Source organism: Globicephala melas, chromosome 14 (genome assembly GCF_963455315.2).
Source record: "Globicephala melas chromosome 14, mGloMel1.2, whole genome shotgun sequence".
NCBI classification, from domain to species: domain Eukaryota; kingdom Metazoa; phylum Chordata; class Mammalia; order Artiodactyla; family Delphinidae; genus Globicephala; species Globicephala melas.
The window spans coordinates 41,345,579-41,367,377 of NC_083327.1; the positions used below are offsets into that span (position 1 = coordinate 41,345,579).

The window sequence follows — 21,799 nt, forward strand, 5'->3', positions numbered from 1 at the left end:
AGGCCTTTGAGAGGTGATTAAGTTAAAATGAGGCCATAAGGTGGGACCTAATCCAATCTGACTGGGGGAGATGAGGACACAGAGACGTTAGGGATTCATGCACACAGAGGAACGACCATGTGAGGACAGCGAGAAGGTTCCATCTGCACACCAAGGAGAAAGACCCTGAAGAAGAAACCAAACCTGCAGACACTTTGATCCTGGACTTCTAGCCTCCAGAACTGTGAGAGATAAATTTCTATTGTTTAAGCCATCCAGGCTGTGGTACTTTGTTATAGCAGCCCTAGCAAACTAATACATCTATGTTGCTTTTTATATTCTTCAATGACCAATTTAGTCTAAAATATATTAATACGTAAACTTCCCAAGTCTAAAGAGGAGTCAAACTGGGCCATGTTTTCAGCATCTGTAGAGGTTTTTTTGTGTATGTGTGTGAAAACATTTTGATCGTAAGCAGTGCTTTGGAATTCCTGACGGTTTTTTCCTTTTTAAAATTTTAGACAAATGAGACTAAATTTTTGGGGAAAAGATAATTGTTGAGAAATAGAAGTTTGAAATACACAGAATCCTAAAAAATTCTCAAGTTAAAAATTCTTAATCTGAATTTCATACAGTAAATAATCACAACATGATAATTTTTGACACTATTTAATTAAAACAGTTTCTGCATGTATTAATGCTTTAGAGCTCAATAAAAAGTTCAAAAATAGATAAGATTATTGGAAAACTCCACTTAATCATTTTTGGGTGGTTCATTTTTAAAATTGAAATCTTTTAAGGAATTATGGTAATTACTGCATTTTTTTTCTTTGAAAAAAATAAACTAAGAAATAAGTGAATCTTTCTAAACCCCACTTGAATGAACACAAAGGAAGGTGTAAGTATCACATTAATGAGAGGATGCAAGGGAGCCAGGACTTGATTTTCTAACTTGTAGCCATGGGTGTTTCACGGGGAAACTGAACAACCCTGCCACTACAAAAGCAGTTTTGAAATCTAATTTAAAAATTAAATATTAAAAGTAGACACTTGTCTAAAGCAAATATTAAAGTTGACCAAAACATGTTTTTGGTGAGAATCATCTCAACACAACAATGGGGAGTAGTAGCCCTATACAGTTGACCATTGAACAACATAGGTTGGAACTGCCCAGGTCCACTTATACACAAATTTCTTTCAATAAATATGTACTACAGAGCTATATGATCCTGGGTTGGCTGAATCTGTGAATGTGGAACTGTGGATATGGAGCTCCAACTGGAAAGTTAAAAGCAAGTTTTTGACTGTTCAGGGGTGGGTGCCCCTAACCTCCGAGTTGTTCAGTGGTCAACTATATTTGGTAATTTCCCCAAGGTCACATAGGCAGGGGTTCAAAATCAGGTGGTTCTGGAGCCAAAGCCTGTGCCCTTAACCACTATGGTAGACTGCAGTGAAAGAACTGGCCCTGATTCTTCACTTCCCTTTGCTGTAACTTTGCAGAGCTCCCACCAAGGACCGGTATACTCTCTTGCCCTACTAATGTGCGTTTGGCCACATGACGTGTCATCAGTGATCACAACGCAAGCGGAGGTCTTAAAAGAGTATGAGTATGGTCTTAGATATATTGTCGGCCCTCCTTATCCACAGGTTCCGCATCTGAGAATTTAACCAACTCAGGATGGAAAATATTTTAAAATTTTTTGAAAAAAATTCCAGAAAGCTCCAAAAAGCAAAACTTGAATCTGTGCGCTGACAACTATTTACATAGCATTTACATCTTATTTACCACTATTCATATAGTATTTGCATTCTATTAGGTATTATAAGTGATCTAGAGATTATTTAAAGTGTGTAGCTTGTATGCAAATACTACACAATTTTATATAAGGGACTTGAGCATCCGTGGATTTTGGTGATTGCGGGGGTCATGGAAACCAATCCCCTGCTTACCAAGAAACAACTGTACTTAAAATGTATGCAAGTTTGGCTTGGCTGGGTGTAATAGCCATAAGATAAGCGTTTCCAGGAAGCCACTGACCCCTTCAACCTGGACCTCAGCATAAACACTCTGGGAACAGACCTGAACTTGACCTGAAGCCTGGATCCAAGTCCTGCAGTGGGCAACTTGGAACTCTGAGCCTAGAGTCCAGCTAAGCCTAGCTGGGTTGTGGTCCAACTGCAGGTAACACCGAGAAAAAAAAAAACCCCGAAACTTGATATTTTAAGCCACTGGGTTTGGGGATAACTTCTGTAAGTGTAGTGTTATTGCAGCCATGGTCAGCCAATACAAACACTATGTTCTCATAGTATGGTCCTTAGACACCCACACCCAAATCATCTGGGCACTTGTTAAAAAGATGAAGATTCCACGAAAATGATCACTTACATACACTGATTAAGTGGTTTAATGGGACAATTCAGCAGTACATATTAAACTTAAGAATGTACTTAAATGAACAGCAAAGCAATTCCACTTCCAGATATTTCTCCAAGAGAAATCCTTGCTGATATCCACCAAAAAATGTGCAAGGATGTAGGTTGTTTGTAACAGTGAAAATCTGGAAATAACTAACTATCCATCAGTGGAAGAATGGTTAAATGAATGATGCTATTTTCATTCTATGGAATCCTATTGAATGCTATTTGTTAAAAAGAAGAAAGCAGATCTCAATGTGTAGACACGGAGAGTTCTCTGAGACAGATTACTCAGTGAAAAGTCGAGGTGCATGCACACTACTATATTTAAAATACATAACCAACAAGGCCCTGCTGTATAGCACAAGGAACTCTCCTCAATATTCTGTAATAACCTAAATGGGAAAAGAATATGAAAAAGAATAGATACATGTATATGTATATGTATAACTGAATCACTTTGCTGTACACCTGAAACTAATACAACATTGTTAATAAACTATGTTACAGTATAAAATAAAAATTAAAAAAAAATAAAGTACTGGGCTTCCCTGGTGGCACAGTGGTTGAGAGTCCGCCTGCCGATGCAGGGGACACGGCCTCGTGCCCCGGTCTGGGAAGATCCCACATGCCGCGGAGCGGCTGGGTCTGTGAGCCATGGCCGCTGAGCCTGCGCGTCTGGAGCCTGTGCTCCGCAACGAGAGAGGCCACAACAGTGAGAGGCCAGCGTGCCGCAAAAAAAAAAAAAAGAAAAAAAAAAGTACTCTATAAATTAAAAAAAAAAAAAAAGTCAAGGTGCAGAACAGTATGTGTAGTATGGCTTCATTCATGTAAATAAAAAGCCCTGGGCTTCCCTGGTGGTGCAGTAGTTAAGAATCTGCCTGCCAGTGCAGGGGACACGGGTTTGTGCCCAGGTCTGGGAAGATTCCACATGCCGCGGAGCAACTAAGCCAGTGCGCCACAAGTACTGAGCCTGCGTTCTAGAGCCTGCGAGCCACAACTACTGAGCCCACGTGCCACAACTACTAAAGCCCCTGCGCCTAGAGCCCGTGCTCCACAACAAGAGAAGCCACCACAATGAGAAGCCCACACACTGCAACGAAGAGTAGCCCCTGCTCACCACAACTAGAGAAAGCCTGCACGCAGCAACGAAGACCCAACGCAGCCAAAAATAAATAAATAAGTAAATAAATTTATTTTTAAAAAAAAGAAAAGAAAAAGCCCTGTCCATGTATGTGTTCCAAGAGGATTATAAGGACACAAACCAAGATGGTAAGTGATAACCTGTGGGAAGGAATGGTGTAGGGAAGGGGTGGGGGGCACTGCTTTGTGTGAACGTTTATTGTTTTTAGACTGAGTAGATACTACATGTATCTACATATATTACACTTGTGCCATCAGAAAGAAAAACTTTATGTATTCAAAAATGTACATTTCTGCATCTCGCCCCAAGATCAGAAGAGTCCAGGAATCTGCATTGAATGGGAATTTCAGACCCTGTTCTCTCAGCTGCCTGAGTCAGCAGTGAGCTTTCGAGGAGGCAGTCAGCCAGGGTAAGAGCTGCTAACTGGACTAGGCAGGGCCAAAGACTAACGGTAGGATCTCCCCTGTGAGCCGGAGGTGGAGGACAACTTCACCCGAGTGTTTCTCAGTTTTAAGAACGCCAAATGGGGCACAAAGCTCTAGAGTCATTCTGCTTCTGGAGAAAGTTTCTGTCAGTTACAAGAATCCCCTCTACACAGCATTCTCCATCCCACCTCTGCAGGTGCATATTTGAATCTCTGAAGGGTAACGGGAGGTGCTTGAGAGAGTTACATTTCTCAAAAGAGGGCATGAGGAGTGAGGTAGGGCATCCGTCACTGTGGCCAGCCCAGGGACAGGACCCTGCAGGCCATTCCACATGGAGACATTCTCATTATGGAAAGGACAAGGTTGGGGGCAGGATAAAGTACATGGGCGCTTCAGTGAATTTTTCTTCTTTTACTAGTTTCATCTATAAAACCAGGGGTTTGCTCTGAAAACCAGTCCCTTGTGCTGTGTTAAGTCTGTGATCTTCCAGGATGCTCTGCTAGAGGTCAAGTTCATCAAATCCAATAGGACGGCACCTCCTTGAAGTGCTGGGGTTGATGTCCAGGCTGAGGCCCTGCTTTGCGGCCCCAGATCAGGCAGGAGAAGAGATGTGAGTCGGGCATCTCACCTGGCGTGACGGGAGTCAGGTTATCCCCCTCTCCAAATCCCAGTCCCACCTCTCAGCTGCTCCCACGAGACTGGTCACTGGTCACCGTCCTCGTTGCAGCAGGGACCTGCTTTCTCAGGGGTTGAGTCGGGTCAAGTCCACCTGATGTGGCCTGGTTGGCTTCTCCACAAGCTGAAGGCCTGTGGCCAAGACCGCCCTGCTGCCCTGTCTGGAGCAGAGCATCCACTACTGTGTCCTGAGGGCTCCCATCACCAGCTCCTTTGGTGTCCCTCCTCCCCAGCAGGGTTTCCCTCCCTCCCTGGACTCAGGGCCAAGGGCTTGGCTCAACCCATGACCTAGAGCCCCAAACCCAGCCGCTGGTCCAGAGGGAGCCTGGTTAGCTGGGCTGGGAGTGTGATGGGGAGAGCAAGCCCAGGGATGAGCCCCAGGCAGAGGGCCCTGGAGGAGTGGCCTGGCCATGGCTGCAGTCAGGATTCTGGTGGGGAAATTCTCACACGCTGGCAAAACGCAGCCATTTTCTCAAGCGCTGTCTGCACGAGCAGCTGTTTTCTATTCTCAACATTGGTCTGCAGGATCTTGAATCCTAGTGGACCTGTGAGAACATGCAACACAGACACACCCTCTCCTGATCTGCTGGAAGCCAGGTGTGCCTGTAACTCCAACGAAGGGCAGGGCTCTACAGGTCCCGTGTCAACAATGGAAGCTTCTTCTAAGTCAGGCCTTCGGGATTCACTAGCCAGTTTCAGCAAGAGACACGGGAACTTTAATGTCAGATGAGAACATCCACTTGCAGTAAGGAGGTGACAGACTTTCCACCAGCCTGGAAGTTTCACCAAGTTTTATATTCCAGCACCAAATCCAGTGTTACGGTTCTAATCAGTTCAGGAAATAAAATGTCTAAATTTAATTGGGTCTGCAAGACTCAGAACTCCTGGCCAAAAACGTGCCCTTTGATCTTTATCCCTTTAATCTGAAGCATTCTCTAAATGCATTTCCATTTTAATGAACAATGCCTTATATTGGCATAATACTCTTTATTGAAGAAACTCAGATCGTATTTTAAGTTTCACAACCCTTGGAGTAAATTCAGTGTAATATCTGAGTGTCAAGTTCCTACTGGCAGTGAGTACAGAGGCGAGAAGGAGCCCTTAGGAAGAAGGGTGCAGGAGGCCCTGGGGTGACCAGAGCCGAGTGCGGGGAGTTCTTGGGAGGAGTCACCATTTACGACTGAGGGATCAGAGAGGGCTTCAGGAGGGAGGAGAGGTTTGAGTTGGACCTCCAAGGATGGATAGGCTGTTAAGAAGAGAAGAGATGGCAAAAGACTGTTGGTGGGAATGTGAACTGTTACAGCCACTATGGAGAACAGTATGGAGGTTCCTTAAAAAACTAGAACTATCATATGACCCAGGAATCCCACTACTGGGCATATACCCTGAGAAAACCATAATTCAAAAAGACACATGCACCTCAATGTTCATTGCAGCTCTATTTACAATAGCCAGGTCATGGAAGCAACCTAAGTGTCCATCGACAGATGAATGGATAAAGAAGATGTGGCACATATATACAATGGAATATTACTCAGCCATGAAATGAAACGAAACTGAGTTATCTGTAGTGAGGTGGATGAACCTAGAGTCTGTCATACAGAGTGAAGTAAGTCAGAAAGAGAAAAACAAATACCGTATGCTCACACATATATATGGAATCTAAAAAAAAAAAAATTGGTTCTGAAGAACCTAGGGGCAGGACAGGAATAAAGTCACAGACGTAAAGCATAGACTTGAGGACACAGGGAGGGGGAAAGGTAAGCTGGGACAAAGTGAGAGAGTGGCATGGACATATATACACTACCAAATGTAAAATAGATAGCTAGTGGGAAGCAGCCGCATAGCACGGGGAGATCAGCTCGGTGCTTTATGACCACCTAGAGGGGTGGGATAAGGGGGGTGGGATAAGGAGGGTGGGAGGGAGGGAGATGCAAGAGGGAGGAGATATGGGGATATATGTATATGTATAGCTGATTCACTTTGTTATAAAGCAGAAACTAACACACCATTGTAAAGCAATTATACTCTAATAAAGATGTTAAAAATAAAAAAAGAAACAAGGCTGGGAATATCATCTAATTCTGTACAAAGTGATACAACCTAGAACGTCTTTTGATGCTGAGCAGGAAACAGTGCAAAGTGAAATAAATTTTAATTCTGAAATGAAAAAATGACTGACTTGAACAAAAAATATGATTGACTCATTTTAACAAAATGTTAAATAAAAATGACGCTCAAAAAAAAAAAAAAAAGAGAAGAGACGGCAAAAGAACATTCCAGGCAAGGGGGAAAACACTGGAGCAGTGCAGAGCATGCTTGCGAAGTTGTGGGCAGTTCAACGGCCAGGATCCAGGGCGGGGGCGATGGTAGGTAGAGGGGACAGGAGAGATGAGGCTGGCAAACAGTGGAGCTGGACTGCAGGGGCCTAAACTCCCTGGAATTAGCTCCAGTGACAAAATGGTGTCTGCAGGGGTTTGAGGAATCTCATAGAAATGGTGCTCAGGAAGTAGAGTTGGACCTGCAGATACAGGTGCTGGACAGCAGCTGTTCCCAGGCACTCTTTCTCTGGTGGCCCATGGTCTCCAGCCACTGATTCTCTCTGCAGACTGCATCCTCTGCTCCCCCATGGGGCCATCTCTGATCCTGACTCAACTTAACCTGTAGGCCAAGCATCTGTCACCACAGCCTCTTAATTCTTGGTCCCAACTTAAAGGAGACAACTTCATTAGCTAGCGGCCGGTCAGTGGACTGGTTTCCCCGTCAGGCATCTGACCTGGTATCATCAGCTGTTCTGGTGTCGGGGAGGGTCATATGGTAAAAACCTGACCTTCAGTAGAGAGTGTAGTGCTGTGGGGTAGGGAGTTTAAAGAAAGGGGTGTGGACTGGGCAGCCCCTCCAAATGTGTCCCCTTCCACCAGTGGGGGTCAGTGGGAGCCATTATATATATATATATTTTTTTTGCGGTACGCGGGCCTCTCGCTGTTGTGGCCTCTCCCGTTGCAGAGCACAGGCTCTGGACGCTCAGGCTCAGCGGCCATGACTCACGGGCCCAGCCGCTCCGCGGCACGCGGTATCCTCCTGGACCAGGGCACAAACCCGCATCCCCTGCATCGGCAGGCGGACTCTCAACCACTGCGCCACCAGGGAAGCCCAGCCATTATATTTTTAAAATAGGAGAACAACACAATCACGGCTGAGATTTTAGGTTACTCTCCACCACGTGAAGGATAGACTGAAGATGAAGGGGAGGTGCCCACACAGATCAAACGCCTTCCACGTACCAAGCACTACGCTAGGTGCTGTGTGCATATTCCCTTATTTCATTTTGACAAGAGTCCATTTCACTCGTGAGGAGACAGAAGCGAAGAGGCTTGGAGATGTGAAGAAGTAGCTGGCCCAAAGTCATACAGTTAGTAATGGAAGAATTGTGATTTGAACCTAAAACTGGGCAAGACTTGAAATCATGCCTTCCCACCACACCAAGCAGGAAATCAGCGAGGACAGCCTCTCATGGATGCCTGCAGGCACCTCACGTGCCTGAGTCCACACCGAGTCCACCAGCTCCCGCCTACTCTCAGTTCCTCCTCCTGGGACTTTCATCTCCGTTAATGCTCTCACCATTTACTCAGTCATCCAGCCCCAATCTCTCTAAATCTCAGTTTCCTTCTCTGTAAAGCAGAGATTATAACGGTATGTTCCAAAGGTTGTTGTGAGAACTAAATAAGACGGTTCTCATGGAGTGCTCAGAGCTGAGATTGGAGCTTGGCACATGTGTCCGCAGAATGGACAGAGCGATTGATTGGATGTGGGGACAACAGGATTCTGACTTGGAGTTTTATTTATCTAATGCAGGAGCTGGCAAACATTTTCTGTGAAAAACCAGGTAGTAAATATTTTCAGCTCTTGGGTTATACAGTCTCTTTTGCAACTGCTGAAATTTGCCACTATAGGGAAACATCAGCTGTAGCCAAGACAGAAGTGAATGGGCGTGGCTGTGTTCCAAGAAAACAAAATGAGCAGGGGGCTGATTTTGCCTGAGGGTAGTAGTTTGCTGTCTCCTGGTCTTTTGCCTTGGCTCCTTCCACGAGGGTGGAGCCATGTCTGTTTAGTTCATCGATTGTCCTCCAGGTCTAGCACAATGCCTGGCACGTGGTAAATCTGCCATAAATATTTGCCAAAGGAATGATTAAACGAGGGAAAGCAAGCAAGCAGGAACAAAAGTGGCTGAGAAGGGGCAGCATGTTAAGGATCGCCTGGGTGTCAGTTGCAGGGTTCAATGCAGGAAATAGTAACCACGCTAGGGATTTTAGGCAAAAAGGTGGAATTACAAACTCGCTGGAAGGGCTAGAAGAGAGGGCTCTATGCTGGATTTCCGGGAATGACTCCCAGAATGTGGCAGAACTGACCTGCCAGGAGGGCAGCCACCTTTCCCACATTCAGGGAGGTGGGACTCAGGAGGCTGCCACTGGCACTGTTGACCTCATGAACATTGTAGCTGCAATACAATGGTCAGAATGTGGTCAGAAAGCTGGGAACATCTGCCTGCATGTTGGGATGCCGAGCTTAGCCACTGCCACCTCCTCAGCTGACTCTTGACACCTATGAAGCTGGAGATTGGCCCTCAGGGGCCCCATGACCTTGCTTTCCAGCAGAAAACAGACAAGATCTGCAGGAAATTGGCTTCTGCTTCACTTCTGCCTTCCCAACTTTGCGTTAATATGTCTCACTGGTATGGCCTGATGGACACTCATAATCCCCATGGTAAGGGAGTCTGGGAAATGTAGTTTTCTTTGCCTCCTTGATTCCACAGCACCGGGAGGCATCACAGAAAGATGTGGGAATGGATTCACACCACGTTCAGCCCCACCTGTACATTCTGGTGATCTACTGCTGCAGAACAAGCCATCCCAAACTTCAGTGGCTTAAAACCAGTCATTTATTTTTCTCAGAAATTTGAAATTTGGGCAGGGCTTGGCGGGGGCAACTTGTCTCTGCTCCATGAGGCGTCAACTGGTGGTTTAGCATGGGCTCCACGGTGTCAACAAGCCCTCACAGCCACCTGGGAGCGCAAATGGAGAGGACCCAAAGCCCTCGGCAAGAGCCCCAGCCGGGCTCCTGGGCAGCAGCCAGCATCAACTCATCAGCCGTGTGGACGCGCGTAAGCTGTTGGGAAGGTGGGTCCTTCAGTCCCAAGGGGCTGCCCCAGCTGAGGCCGCATGGAGCAGAGATGTCCCTGATGAGTGTTGTCCAAGTCGCAGACTCATGAGCAAAATAAATGACTATTTCTATTTCTGCCGCTAAGTTTTGGGGTAGTTTGTTTTGCGGCAAAAGATCATCAGAATGTGCAGGTTGTGCTGAATGCGAAGGAGGGAGGGGAACAGATGGGGCGATCAACAAGAACCGAAGCAGCCGACGCCAGGGAGGGGGAATGGTTGACCTAAACATAAGCCAAGTTCACTTTCCTCCTGTACCCACAGCATTGAAACTTACCAGCTTTCTAACTGATGCTTCCTGAAAATCAACCCAATGTGGTTTGGGCTATATCTGCCCAGCCAGCAGGCCAAATCTTGGGCTGAATCAAGAGCCCTTTATTCTTGTAAGAATTGCTGCCTGGGGGCTCTTTGTCTCTTCCAGAAATTGCCTCTCAGCAATTTTTGATCATGGTCGAAAGATTTAGATTTTGAAATTGCCAACTGTCATAAAAAGGCAAGACTGATCTGCTGTGTTCTTACTTTTACAACCAGCTTCCTGGATAATTCAGGTGATTTCCAAGTACAGGGCTGTCACATACAGTTGTGCCAGTTGTATACTGCACAATTCTAGGGGGCACCATTTGCATTCTAGTCATGATCTCTTGGCATATTTATTACAATAGTTTTCTGGCAGGTGGCAGCAAAGTGTCTTGAGGTAGAGTAGCTTTTTCTAATTTGCAGAAAGGCAATTTATAGTTAGTGGCAAGAGGCATAGGGACAAAACTAGTGTCTAATAAATCTTTGGCCAGTGGCAGGGGTTAGTAGGAGAAAAGGAAGAAGTGGGGAGGAGTAGTAGGATTGCGGGGGGCGCCCTTTGCTCATCCAAAACAGGCACCCAAGAGAAAGAAGTGCTGAGATTTGTGGGGTTCAAGATTCAGCTTCTTGGGGCCAGCAGGGTTTTAGAGGAGGCAGGATTTGGCCAACAAAAGAAGAGCACTCAGGAGAAGCAGAGAGAATCAGCTGCACACTTGCCCTGAAAAGTTGAGATTTAAGGGCTCACTGGAATAAGTAAATAATGACCCTCTGTGGAGAAATGGGGATGAAGAGAATGAGTGAATATCTGAATAAAATTTCTATGGTTCTGGTGGGGGTGGGGAGCAGAGGGAGGGGAAGGAAAAAGGACAGTGATTGCCATGGGAATGCACTGTTTAAGTGGAGGGTACCCAGTCCACTGCCGGAATTCCACACCACCTCTGACCACTCTGGTTCTGGAAACCTCCATTAGTCAGGAACCAGTATCATAACTCATAGCAATAGCACAGCTTCTGAATGTCAAGGTGGATTACATGATGCCTTTCTATTTCAGATATTATAGCCTGCAAAATCTTTGCAGTTGAAACAATGTTCTCCATTTTGCATTTGATTCTGAAAGAGAGTCCCAGCCAAGCACAGCTTTTTGTTTTATCTATGCATCTTCCAAGGTCTCCTTTGGCTGTGCACTGTTGCTTTTGTTCTTGGCTCGCTGTTTTAAGTACAGCTTTGCTACATTTCCATTTTCCCTAGAATTCAAAAACTAGTACTTATTTGAATGAAAGCAGAAAAATACTGAATAGAACGAAGCATTGCTTTCCCCCTCTCAAACGTGGTGAAGTCATGGTTTAGTGATAGCAGGGACAATGATGAATGCCTTGCACTTTCACTTAGAGACCTTCAGGAACGTATAAACAAATATTTTCCAAAATGCACAGGTGAGGGAGGAGGTGAAGTGGTTCACACAGAATTGGGCTGATTACGGTCTGATTCCTCTTTCCCTTCCCAATTATCTCACAAATTATGCTTTGGTGAACAGGACTGGAGTTGTGCATATTTTAAATCAAACTAAGGTCCACTGAAGTAGGAAAATTATGCATTTTACGTAAATGATGTGGGCAAATTATTATTCAATTTTTAACAGGGTTTTTCCATCACTTTGCTGTGCACAATGTAATATGGTTAATTTACCAGAAAGCACTGTTATTCATTCCCTAATTCTCTATGCAACTGCTGCCATTTGCTTACCATTTCCTCATTGCTCTCTGGGAACTGACAGACCTTCAGGCTCCATTTAGGGTGGTTTGTGCTCCAGGGCAATCTCTAGGGGCTCCGCTCACCCCTTGGGAGGAGTCTGAAAATGAAAGGATTCACACACCTGGATTTAGTTTCTGAGGGGCTTTAAATGAATCCTTTTGTACACATACACACACACACACACACACACACACACACACACACACACTAAAATCTCTTGCTATTTACTAATATTTCCCCACAGTGTTACACGTACGTCTTCTGTTAAAAACACTATCTGAATAATACCCATTTCATTCTCTTACTGCCAATTAGCTGCTCATTGATTATTACATAGCAAGCACTTGGAAATTAACCAAAGGGAAAAGAATTCCAAAACAAAACAAACAGAATACCTTGCAACAGCTAGTATATACCTTCTTTCATGAGTTTACATGTTGCTGGATGATTCAAGCAAACTAGCCTCATAAATGGGAAAGAATGAAATGGGGTCATCAATGGGAGAAAACCCCCTACTAACTGTTATTAAGAGAGGAAGTGAGGCGTTATTATAAGCCCCTTTCCAGGCAATTCTCTTATTCTCGTACTCTATATAGTCCAAACCACATCCCCAAACCCTGCCTGAAACCTTACTCTCTGTCCTTTTATGGTATTATCTCCCATCCCTCCAGGTAGCAGTGCACTAATCAGAACAAATGATGCACCTACGTACCTTTTAATGTCTGCATTTGTGGGGAGGAGGGAGAAGAAGAGATTTAGATTTTTCTTTGCTTCGTTTTGGTTTCTCTTCATTTAGATGCATTTGCTGAGCACCTTCTATATTTAAAGCATGAGCTGGACCCTAATGGGGTTGGGGATCAGAAGGAAACACATCCAAAGGCAAAAAACACTGAGCTTACCATTAAGCATTACATAATCCACCTTGCTTGTCCTTTAGGAACACCTCCTCTAGGAAGTCTCCCATGCACTCCCCATTCCGGGCCATCTGGCACTCCTTTGCTGCCACCCGTCTTTCCTCCCAACGGAGAGCTTATTGCAACTATCTCTTATGGGTCTCCATCCTCACTGGACTGGGGATACTAATTGTCTCTTTGGCTTTCTAGTGCTAAGCACAGGGTCTAACCCATAATAAGTACTCAACAAACGTTTGCAGAAGAAATGAATGGTGGAGTCCTTGCACATACCCAAAGTCACCTCTCTGGTCATCCCATTGCCTTGAAGAGCCCTGGCAAAGGGCTTCTTTCATCCCAGTTCTGGTTTCTTCCTCCTTGACCAACATCTCCACCCCGTCTACTCCCATTTGCTGCCGTCTTGTACCAGCAGGCTGACCTGACCAAACCTTCACTTCCAGGCAGCTCTGGACGGTTTTCCTCTTCCCATTATCAAACCCTCCCATCTTCTGTCCCAGTCTCAGTCAGGGGGCTAGTTTTTGCTGGGTGAAAAAGGGAATCAAATAAAGAGACTCCATATTGATGGCGGTTAATGTTACCTCTCCCGACTACAATATTTTCATGTTGGCAGTACTATTTTACGGACAACATCTTCATGCGGTATGGTTCTCAAGCGGGGCACATGCACTCCCTGGGTCATGCAGAGGTTTGCCAGGGATACTACAAGCCACAGGCTGGTTAACAAGGCACAACCTGAAGGATGGGAAAAGTATTTTATATGAAGATGAAAAATGGATATCTTAGGAAAAATACCAATTTTTCATAAAATGACTAAGTTAGAATGAGACTCTGAAGGCCCCAGGTCCCAGGGGCTACAGGTTTATTCCCATTGATGTTGGGACGAGTTCTGGGGCAAGGTTCGGGAAGCACTAACGGTGTTCATTTCAGACCACAGACTGGGGCTTCAAATCATGTATGGACACTGGTGAGCCCACATTCACAATGGCAGCGCTAGTGCCTTGGGCAGCTCACAGCAAATCCCGGGATGCTCAGCAGGCCCTCAGGTGTGTTATTCTCAGGTCTACCTTTCACTCCACAGGACGGCATCACCCATCTAGCCATCCACCCACTCATCCAACATCGACCATCAGCTCATCACTGCCCTTGGCGCAGAAGACTGGTGAACAATAAGGCAGTTTCTGTTCTCAAGGAGCTCACAATCTGGCGGGGAAAATGCATTAAGAGAAGAGTCATATTATTAAACACATTATTAGAAGAGCAGTAAGTATTCTGGAAAGGAGCATAGGGTCCTGGCTGCTGGGGGGAGCAGTCATTTGTCACTGATCACATTCTCCTTAGAATAGTCCCTGTCATACTGGAAAACCACTTATTTTTCTTTCCAGTCATCAGAAGTAATTTAAAAAATAAGGTATATCTCCATCCCCCCAATGGAATTCTGAATATTTTGCATGTTTGGAAAGAATGAGGTATGATTTAGGAATTTATTAGGAAAAATTTCTGAGAATGTAGGTATACATAAATTATGAAATTTCATTTGATATTGCAAAGATATTAGAGATACTAATTTTCATCCTGTTGAAAAGTATTCAGTATTTCATGAAATACTAATTTCATTCTTCTCTGTGGTTACAATCTATATTTGAGAAATAAAATATATATACTATTAGTACCCGCCTTAGTAAATCTGTACCCCACAATATCATTTTTAGGATAAGAATTTGTTTGAGCTTCCTTTCTTCTCGCTCTCCCTTTTGCCCTTCCGGAATTATTTCCTCCCTCACTCCCTTCCTTACCTCCTTCCCCCTTATTCTCTCCCTCCCTCCCTCCCAGAAAATTTTTTGGAGGGCCTAATTGAATTCCAACAGTTTAATATATAGTGGTAAGAAAGCCAACAAAACTTATCTAAACCTATTAAAATACCTTTCGGCAATGAATCGACCAAACGCCATTTTATCCCAGTGCAACTTGTTAGGAAATGCCTATTATGTCAAGTGAGGTTCTCTTGTCCGGAGCCATGACAAAGGAGCAGATGACATGCCTCATGCAGCGGGCTTCAGTGCCATCCTCCTCTGCATTCTGCTGAAAACCTTACCTTCTTCAGGACTCATGAAAGAACTATTCCAATTAATACAGTATACATTCTTAAAGTCCCATAGGAAATTTCAGATAAAAATTTTGCAGCTCCAATACAACTAGAAAAGTCCTCTGGTGCCAAGATTTAACCACAGGAGGATTCCTGTCTTTCTCGAGGCAGGTAAACACCCTCTGGCGCTTGTCAGGGAATCTTCAGTTGTGTGGCTGTATCTGAAGGACTATGAATACATTTAACTTATCTTGTGGAAATGTCTGGTCCCTTACACACCTTTCTTCGCCATGCACGAGGTAGAGCGGAACACATCATTGGCTTCAGTCTACAACTTGATGCCCTAACACGGGGGAGGCCCTGCATCTACTGGTCCTCTCTCTGGTCCTCCCGGCCCTCAGTATGCTGTGAACAAAGTGGACTCGGTGGACAGTGTGAGGAGTGAGCACGGGTGAACAGAAATCATTTTGTCTCATTTACAACATCTGAGCTTTGGCAAGTTGTCTTCTCCAGTAGGTTTATTATTTGATTTTAAGAAAGTAAAAAGATGAATTGGGAGATTGGGATTGACATATATACACCAATATGTATAAAATAGATAACTAATCAGAACCTGCTGTATAGCACAGGGGACTCTACCTCACTTCGCTGTACGGCAGAAACTAACACAACACTGTAAAACACCTATGCCCCAATTTAAAAAAAAAAAAAGTAAAAAGAACGAGATTATTAGGAAGCCTCCGTATGAAGCAAAGCAATGCCAGATGCCAGCTCTCCTCAGGGAACAGAGCAGGTCCTTACTCACTGCCAGGTTACGAAAGACAAAAAAATATTTCACCATCACTTAGGTGCCGCTAAGGCACCTTTCAAGATACAAGAGAACTTTTTGGTTAGTGCATTTAGTTTCCTAACCCCAAACTTCTAAAACTTTCGAGGGAGGGAGGCTTCTTGGGAGGTGTTGGGACTCCCTGGAGGTGGTGTTTCATTTGCCTGGACTGGTCTGCCTCGGCAAGATCTCTTGGCATCACATAAGTTTCCTGGAAGAAAAAACCTGAAATGTCTCTGATTTCTTCATATTTATAGCTACTCTTTTCCCTTTAGTCTGCAACCCTACTCTGTTTCAGAATGGTTCCAGCGAGCTGTATTTCATAAGTGTGTCCTCAAGTTAACCCAAGTCTTGAGTTTTGCTTCATGTGAGAGAATCCACAGTTAACTCAACTGATGAATTGAAGGCTATACTTTGAAGAGACTGCTTTCCTTTAAAAATCTGTTTAAAACAGGCTGTTATGACTTTTTCAGATCTTTTTGAATGACCAAGTCAAAAACAAACACAAAAATCCCCCAGAGAGTACTTGAAAATTATCCGACCTACTGGGAAGTGAAGATGAAAAACAAAGTTATATCTTTAAAAATATCTAGAATGTGTTAATAAATTGCCCAGTATTGTGATAATCGTATGTAACAAGATCTTTGCAATTTTATCAATTTAGCAATTGTATTAATACCAAAACCAACACCACGAAAAGTTGGTTAGCCAGAAAATCCGTTTCACTTAAAAAATGTCAGAAACTTTCTAAATATAAAGGCTATTTCAGCAAGAAAACTGTCCTCTTTGTGTAATTCTACACGTCATCAGTGATCTTAGAATCCCAGGATCTCAGATGTAGGAGCCTACAGCAAATCTTATCCAACCCCCTCATTTCTACGGACAGGACCTGAAAGGGCGAGATTCCAGGTGGCTGTTGAATGCGTGCAGCTGAATGAGTGCGGAGCCAGGCCCCGCCTGTTGGCCCAGTCCACCTACTGCCCCTTCTGCAACACCAGGCTGTTCCCCTGCTGAGCGACTTCATTACAGGGGTGGAGGGACACTGGGAAACATATGTATTGACTCCAGGACAAGAAAGATTCTTCTTGCAATTGTCTCTTTCTCCTACAAGTGGGACACAGAAAATTTTAGTTAGCAAAAATGCCTGATAAATTAAAATGTTAGGGTATGCCTAGTCTTCCTTTAACAATCCTCTGAATTAACTAGACAATAGCCCAGCCTTTCTTGTGGGGGGGGGGAACCCCACTCCAGGTGTTCTGAATGTTTCTGCCATTTGGAAATCATTGCACAATGGTTAAATTCTCCAGGTGACTCCTTACCACTTGGTATGGGACAGATATGTCACTCCTAAAGTACCTTCCATGATTTAAACAAATGAACAAAAAAAAAATTCAAATGTAAAATGCTGTCTTTTTAATTACTAAATTAAGAAAGTTAAACAATTCAAAAATGTAAACTCACAAAGAAATCGTAACAAAAAAGGAATTAAGACTTCAGAGTTGCCACTCAGTATTAAAAACTCAATAGAAATAGGGTTTTTGACTTGTTAAACATATGTAATTCAAAGTTGGTACAAACAGCAACTAAGAATGTAATACGTTTTTTTGTGCTTCCCCATGAGATGTAAAGTAGTGCATAGTTATTTCACTGGAGGACCCTTGGACATAGAGAAAGTCATTTCATTAGCAGTACAGGACATTCAAACACTTATTTTACAATGGGAAATGTACGACCTCCCACCCTCACCTTCCCATAAGGGTTAGTTGAATGAGAAAGTTTAGCAGGTTGCCACGACTACAGTGCTATGGGTTTTAGACCATTTAAATGTGGTTACAAGGTTTATTAAATTAAAAAAGTTGGAAACATTTCAGCATTCATGTTTTATACAAGAAGTTTGTGTGGTATCCATCTTCTAGTTCCCCTGGTAGTATTGGCCACTTGCTTGCTTTAAAGAGGCTCACTTTTAAGTTTCAAGATCGTAGTAAGTCGAAGCAAATACTGGAAACAGAACTTGTGAATTCAGCTGGGGGCGGGGTGCTGCTGAAAAGAGTCAAAGTAACAGCCATCTACAGCACAGTCATGAACCAAAAAAGTGCAATCCAAATTAAAAAAAAAAAAATCAAATCATGTTTTGCAAAAGCCAAAGAACGAGGCCACTGGTTTTCAGAATAACACCGGTGCTTTTGTGTTGATTTTCCAGTCAAATCCTCACTCTGGGTCCCGAAGCTCTGTGGCCCACGTCGGCCACGGTCTCCACGTTAGCACCCACATGGTGTATGTACAGGGATGTATATATTATATATATTCATATTTAGAAAAAAGAATAAAAAACAAACACCTGTCCCGGTTGGTTTTTGTTAAAACATGAAAAAAAATTTTATTGTTTTAGACAAAGAGGCCACTTTTGGAAAATAATACTTTTTTTTTAGTTGAATCAGGTGAAGACAGAGTTAAAATCACATAGGATTTGCATTTTAAAAAAAGGAAAGCACTAGGATCGTTGGCACTGGAATAACTATTTACACTGAACAGAGGTTTGGCCTGTTACATAACATCGATACAACGCATTTTCCAAAGTCTGAGAAATAACAAGGTTCTGTCTCGTATGCTTCACAGAGGAGGTTCGGATTTGGGGATAAGTGTCATTAATGAGGGCCATGGAAGTTCGTCAGCTTCAGAGTCACATGCAATCTGATCCTGGACAGTTCTCACTGCTCTGCTCGGAGCAGCTGGCTACGGAATTGAAAGCTAATGGGGAGGGGGCGGGGAAGCCTCTTGGACCAGGCCTCTCTCTGCAGACCCAGGTCTTACAGGTTTTCACCAGGCTGATACTGGGGCTCTGTGGCGGTGAAGTAGTCTTCCAGGAAGCCCTGCAAGTACTCGAAAGTGGGCCGCTCTTCGGGGTCCTTTTTCCAGCAGTGGATCATGAGCTCATGGAGGGAGATGGGGCAGTCCTGCGGACACGGCATCCTGTAGCCGCGCTCCACTTGCTCCAGCACCTCCCGGTTGTTCATGCCTGCAAAGACAAGGGCCATGAGAGCGGGCGCGCCGGGCTGCCCGGCCACGGCCACCGCCCCCTGCACCTCCTCTTTCTTCTACGTGGAGCCTGCGGGTGGTTAAAACATGTTGAGGGCTGTCTTAAGTTAGACCCTGTCTTTAATGGGCTATCACACCACTCAGAAATAAAAAAAGGACCCCACTACTGACACACGCAAAGCCCCAGAGGATGAATCTCAAAAGCATTATAAGTGAAAGAAGCCAGACACAAAAGGCAACATACTGTGTGATTTCATTTATATGAAATTCTAGAAAAGGTAAAACTACAGTGATAGAAAGCAGGTCAGTGGTTGCCAGGGGGGCGGGGGAGGGGAATCCTGCAGAAGGGCCGCAGGGAACACCAAGGAGTGATGGAAACATTCTGTATCAGCAAACCATCCCCCTAAAGGCCAGATGGTAAAGATTTTAGGTGCTGCGGGTTGCATACGGTCTCTGTCGCATATTCTTCATCTTATTTATTTTTCTACAACTCTAAAAAGGTACAAAACAAAAACAGGGTGGGAGCCGGATTTGGCCCACGGGCTGTAGTCTGCCAACACATGTGCTATATCCTGTATGTGGAGGTGTGACTATTTATGTTTGACAAAACTCACTGAATTCTTAAAATTGTTGAATTCTATTGTATGTAAATTACACTTCCATTAATCTGAGAAAAATATGAATGAAGCAGATAAGAACAAATCCACGGAATGAAAAATAAACCGTCCTTTGTTCACAGGACCCGTGAGCTCCATTGATGAACTTCATAAATTGGCCGTCCTCGTGCCTGGGCAAGCTCTTGGTGCCCCGCTGTCTGAGATCTGACATCACGCCACCACGCTGGGCACCATCCAGCCCAGCGACCCCTAGGTGCCCTGAGGTTTGATGACTGCGATGGGGAGACAGGGCGTCTGTGTTTACTGATGACCTTGGACAGGCCATCTATCATTGGAGACCTTTGCGACCCGCCGGGGGAGCTGCCTGATAGTGAAACATCAGGATGCCTGGAGCTAACAGGAGACATTCTGGGAGATTGCTAACCCTCAGGAGAATGCAACCTCCCTGCACGTTGGCCTTCTTGACAGAACAGGAAATACCACACTTGGGGTGAGCCGAATGCCCTGACCCCTTTCCCAATCACTGCCAGGCTCTCTCCTCTGGTTTTCCTTCCCTTTTCTGCCATATCGTGTTCTGCCATTGCCTGCCAAGCCCTTGTATGTTTTGGCTGCTCCTTGGCCCTGAGCCTATAATCCTCTCCAACTTCTGACCCAGTTAATTTACAAAAGCAAGAGCCCGAGTTCCAGCCATTCAGAAACCCAGATTTCTTCCCCCAGCTCTCAGGGATGTCATCAGCAGGACACAGCGCATACACGTAGCAGCTCCCTTTAATGCTGGAGGAGGTGGCAACCTGCTGGCTGGAACCCTGTAAGCCTGGCCAGAGTAGCTGGGCCCAGGTCACAGTCCTGTCCCCCTGAGTGGGGGACACTCAGACTTCGGGATCTGTTGTCAGTTCTCTTTGTTGTTGCTTTTGGAGCTGGGTTGATCCCGGCTCCCGTGGCCGTCCAGCACAGCCCTGTCAGTCACATGCTTATCCAAACCCTTTCAGGATGCTTTCTCATTCTCTGCCACTGTAATTCCTTGAGGGGGTAAAATCCGTGTGTTACTCCTGCTGTGTTGAAGTAGGCCTGCGATTTAATTATTCTAATATAACCTTGGTCACATTTCGGGGGTGACCCTTATTTTAGCGAGAGAGGCTCGGTGAGTGAATCTGGCTCCCCTGCCTCTGCACCATGCCTGTCTTTACAGGGGCCCACTTCAGTTGGACGTTCAGTCAGCTCCGAGGCTTATTACCTTACATCCTCCTCCCACTACTGAAAACTCATTTTGACAACTCGGGATGGAACGGGGGAGCTGGAAGCAAGGGGAGACACTGGAGTGTCCTGCAGAGCTCTGGACAAACCAGGGCACGGGACAGGGACCAGCATGTCCTTATCCACGATCCCCAAATCCAACAAGCTCTGCCAAGCAAAAGTTCTGGAAACTCACTTGGCAGCAAAATTGATCCAAACTCACCTCATTCGGCCGTAAAGCCTGACCTGGTGTGAGGCTATCGACTGTTTCTCTTCATTCATACATATCGCTATAGAAGTAAGAATGTGTTTGAACACAGAGTGCAGCCCCAGACTCTCCTAGGGTGTTATATAAATTATGGTCTAAGCACTGTATGGACTTTCTAAAAAAAAACAAAAACAAACGAGTCAGACTGAGGCACATCCAGTCCCAAGGGTTTTGGCTGGGACGCTCCGGCATCAGGAGTGGCAGTAGCCACGACATTCCAGCCACCCCGAAAGGGTCAGGAAGAGAGCATAAGCACGTATCGGGCCTTCTCCAAAGCGCCTGCTTTGTATTTCAGTACAGACCTTGGTTTCATAATACCAGTTATCTCAGAAGCCACAGGTGGAAGGTCTAAAACCTCGGAAGGTGTGACAGGCCCTTCTGGAGGTGGTACAACCCACCCCCAAATGCCTTCTAATGCTTTACTCTGGCACTGAGACCACCCAAAACCACACCACGGAGTATCACTAATCATTCTCCTATTGCTCCGTGGCCCTATGTCAGTAAATGTTGCATGTCCTTGAAAAACAAACTACTCAAATGCAAGGATTGCATGTATGTTTTAGAAACTCTTGATTGTCTCCACCAATGGAAAGTTTAATTGGCCGCTTGGGTCAAGCCTGATTTTCTAGTGCTCTGCCTGAGCCTGGGACACAGCGGATGCGGCAGCTTGACCCTCAGCACGTAGCGTCTCCCGAGGCAGCCTGCTTCCCAGGCAGCTGTGACCAGGGACGGAGCTGGACCTCGGACCACGTGGGACAGGGCACCAGCAGCCTCGCCGCCAGCTCCTGGGCACACTCTCCACCTCCGTTCTGCCTGCACCCTCTACTCACTTCTCCTCTTTCCCCTCTCATGCCTCTACCCAGGCTCCCCAGGCATGGGGAGCACACAAAACCGATTCCACACACCAGGCCAAAGAGAAACATAC

The 21,799-nt window shown here is 45.1% G+C and overlaps 1 protein-coding gene across 2 annotated transcripts in view; it reads right to left on the reverse strand.

Moving 5' to 3' along the window:
* Positions 1 to 17,110: 17,110 nt before the first annotated feature.
* FYN (FYN proto-oncogene, Src family tyrosine kinase) overlaps positions 17,111 to 21,799 on the reverse strand; it is a 210,169-nt gene continuing 205,480 nt past the window's right edge. For both annotated transcript variants that reach the window (XM_060283318.2, XM_030882814.3), the window contains one exon: positions 17,111 to 18,736. In XM_060283318.2, coding sequence (XP_060139301.1) covers positions 18,528 to 18,736 — 209 coding nt within the window. In that variant the 3' untranslated portion in view covers positions 17,111 to 18,527. The remainder of the gene's footprint in view (positions 18,737 to 21,799) is intronic.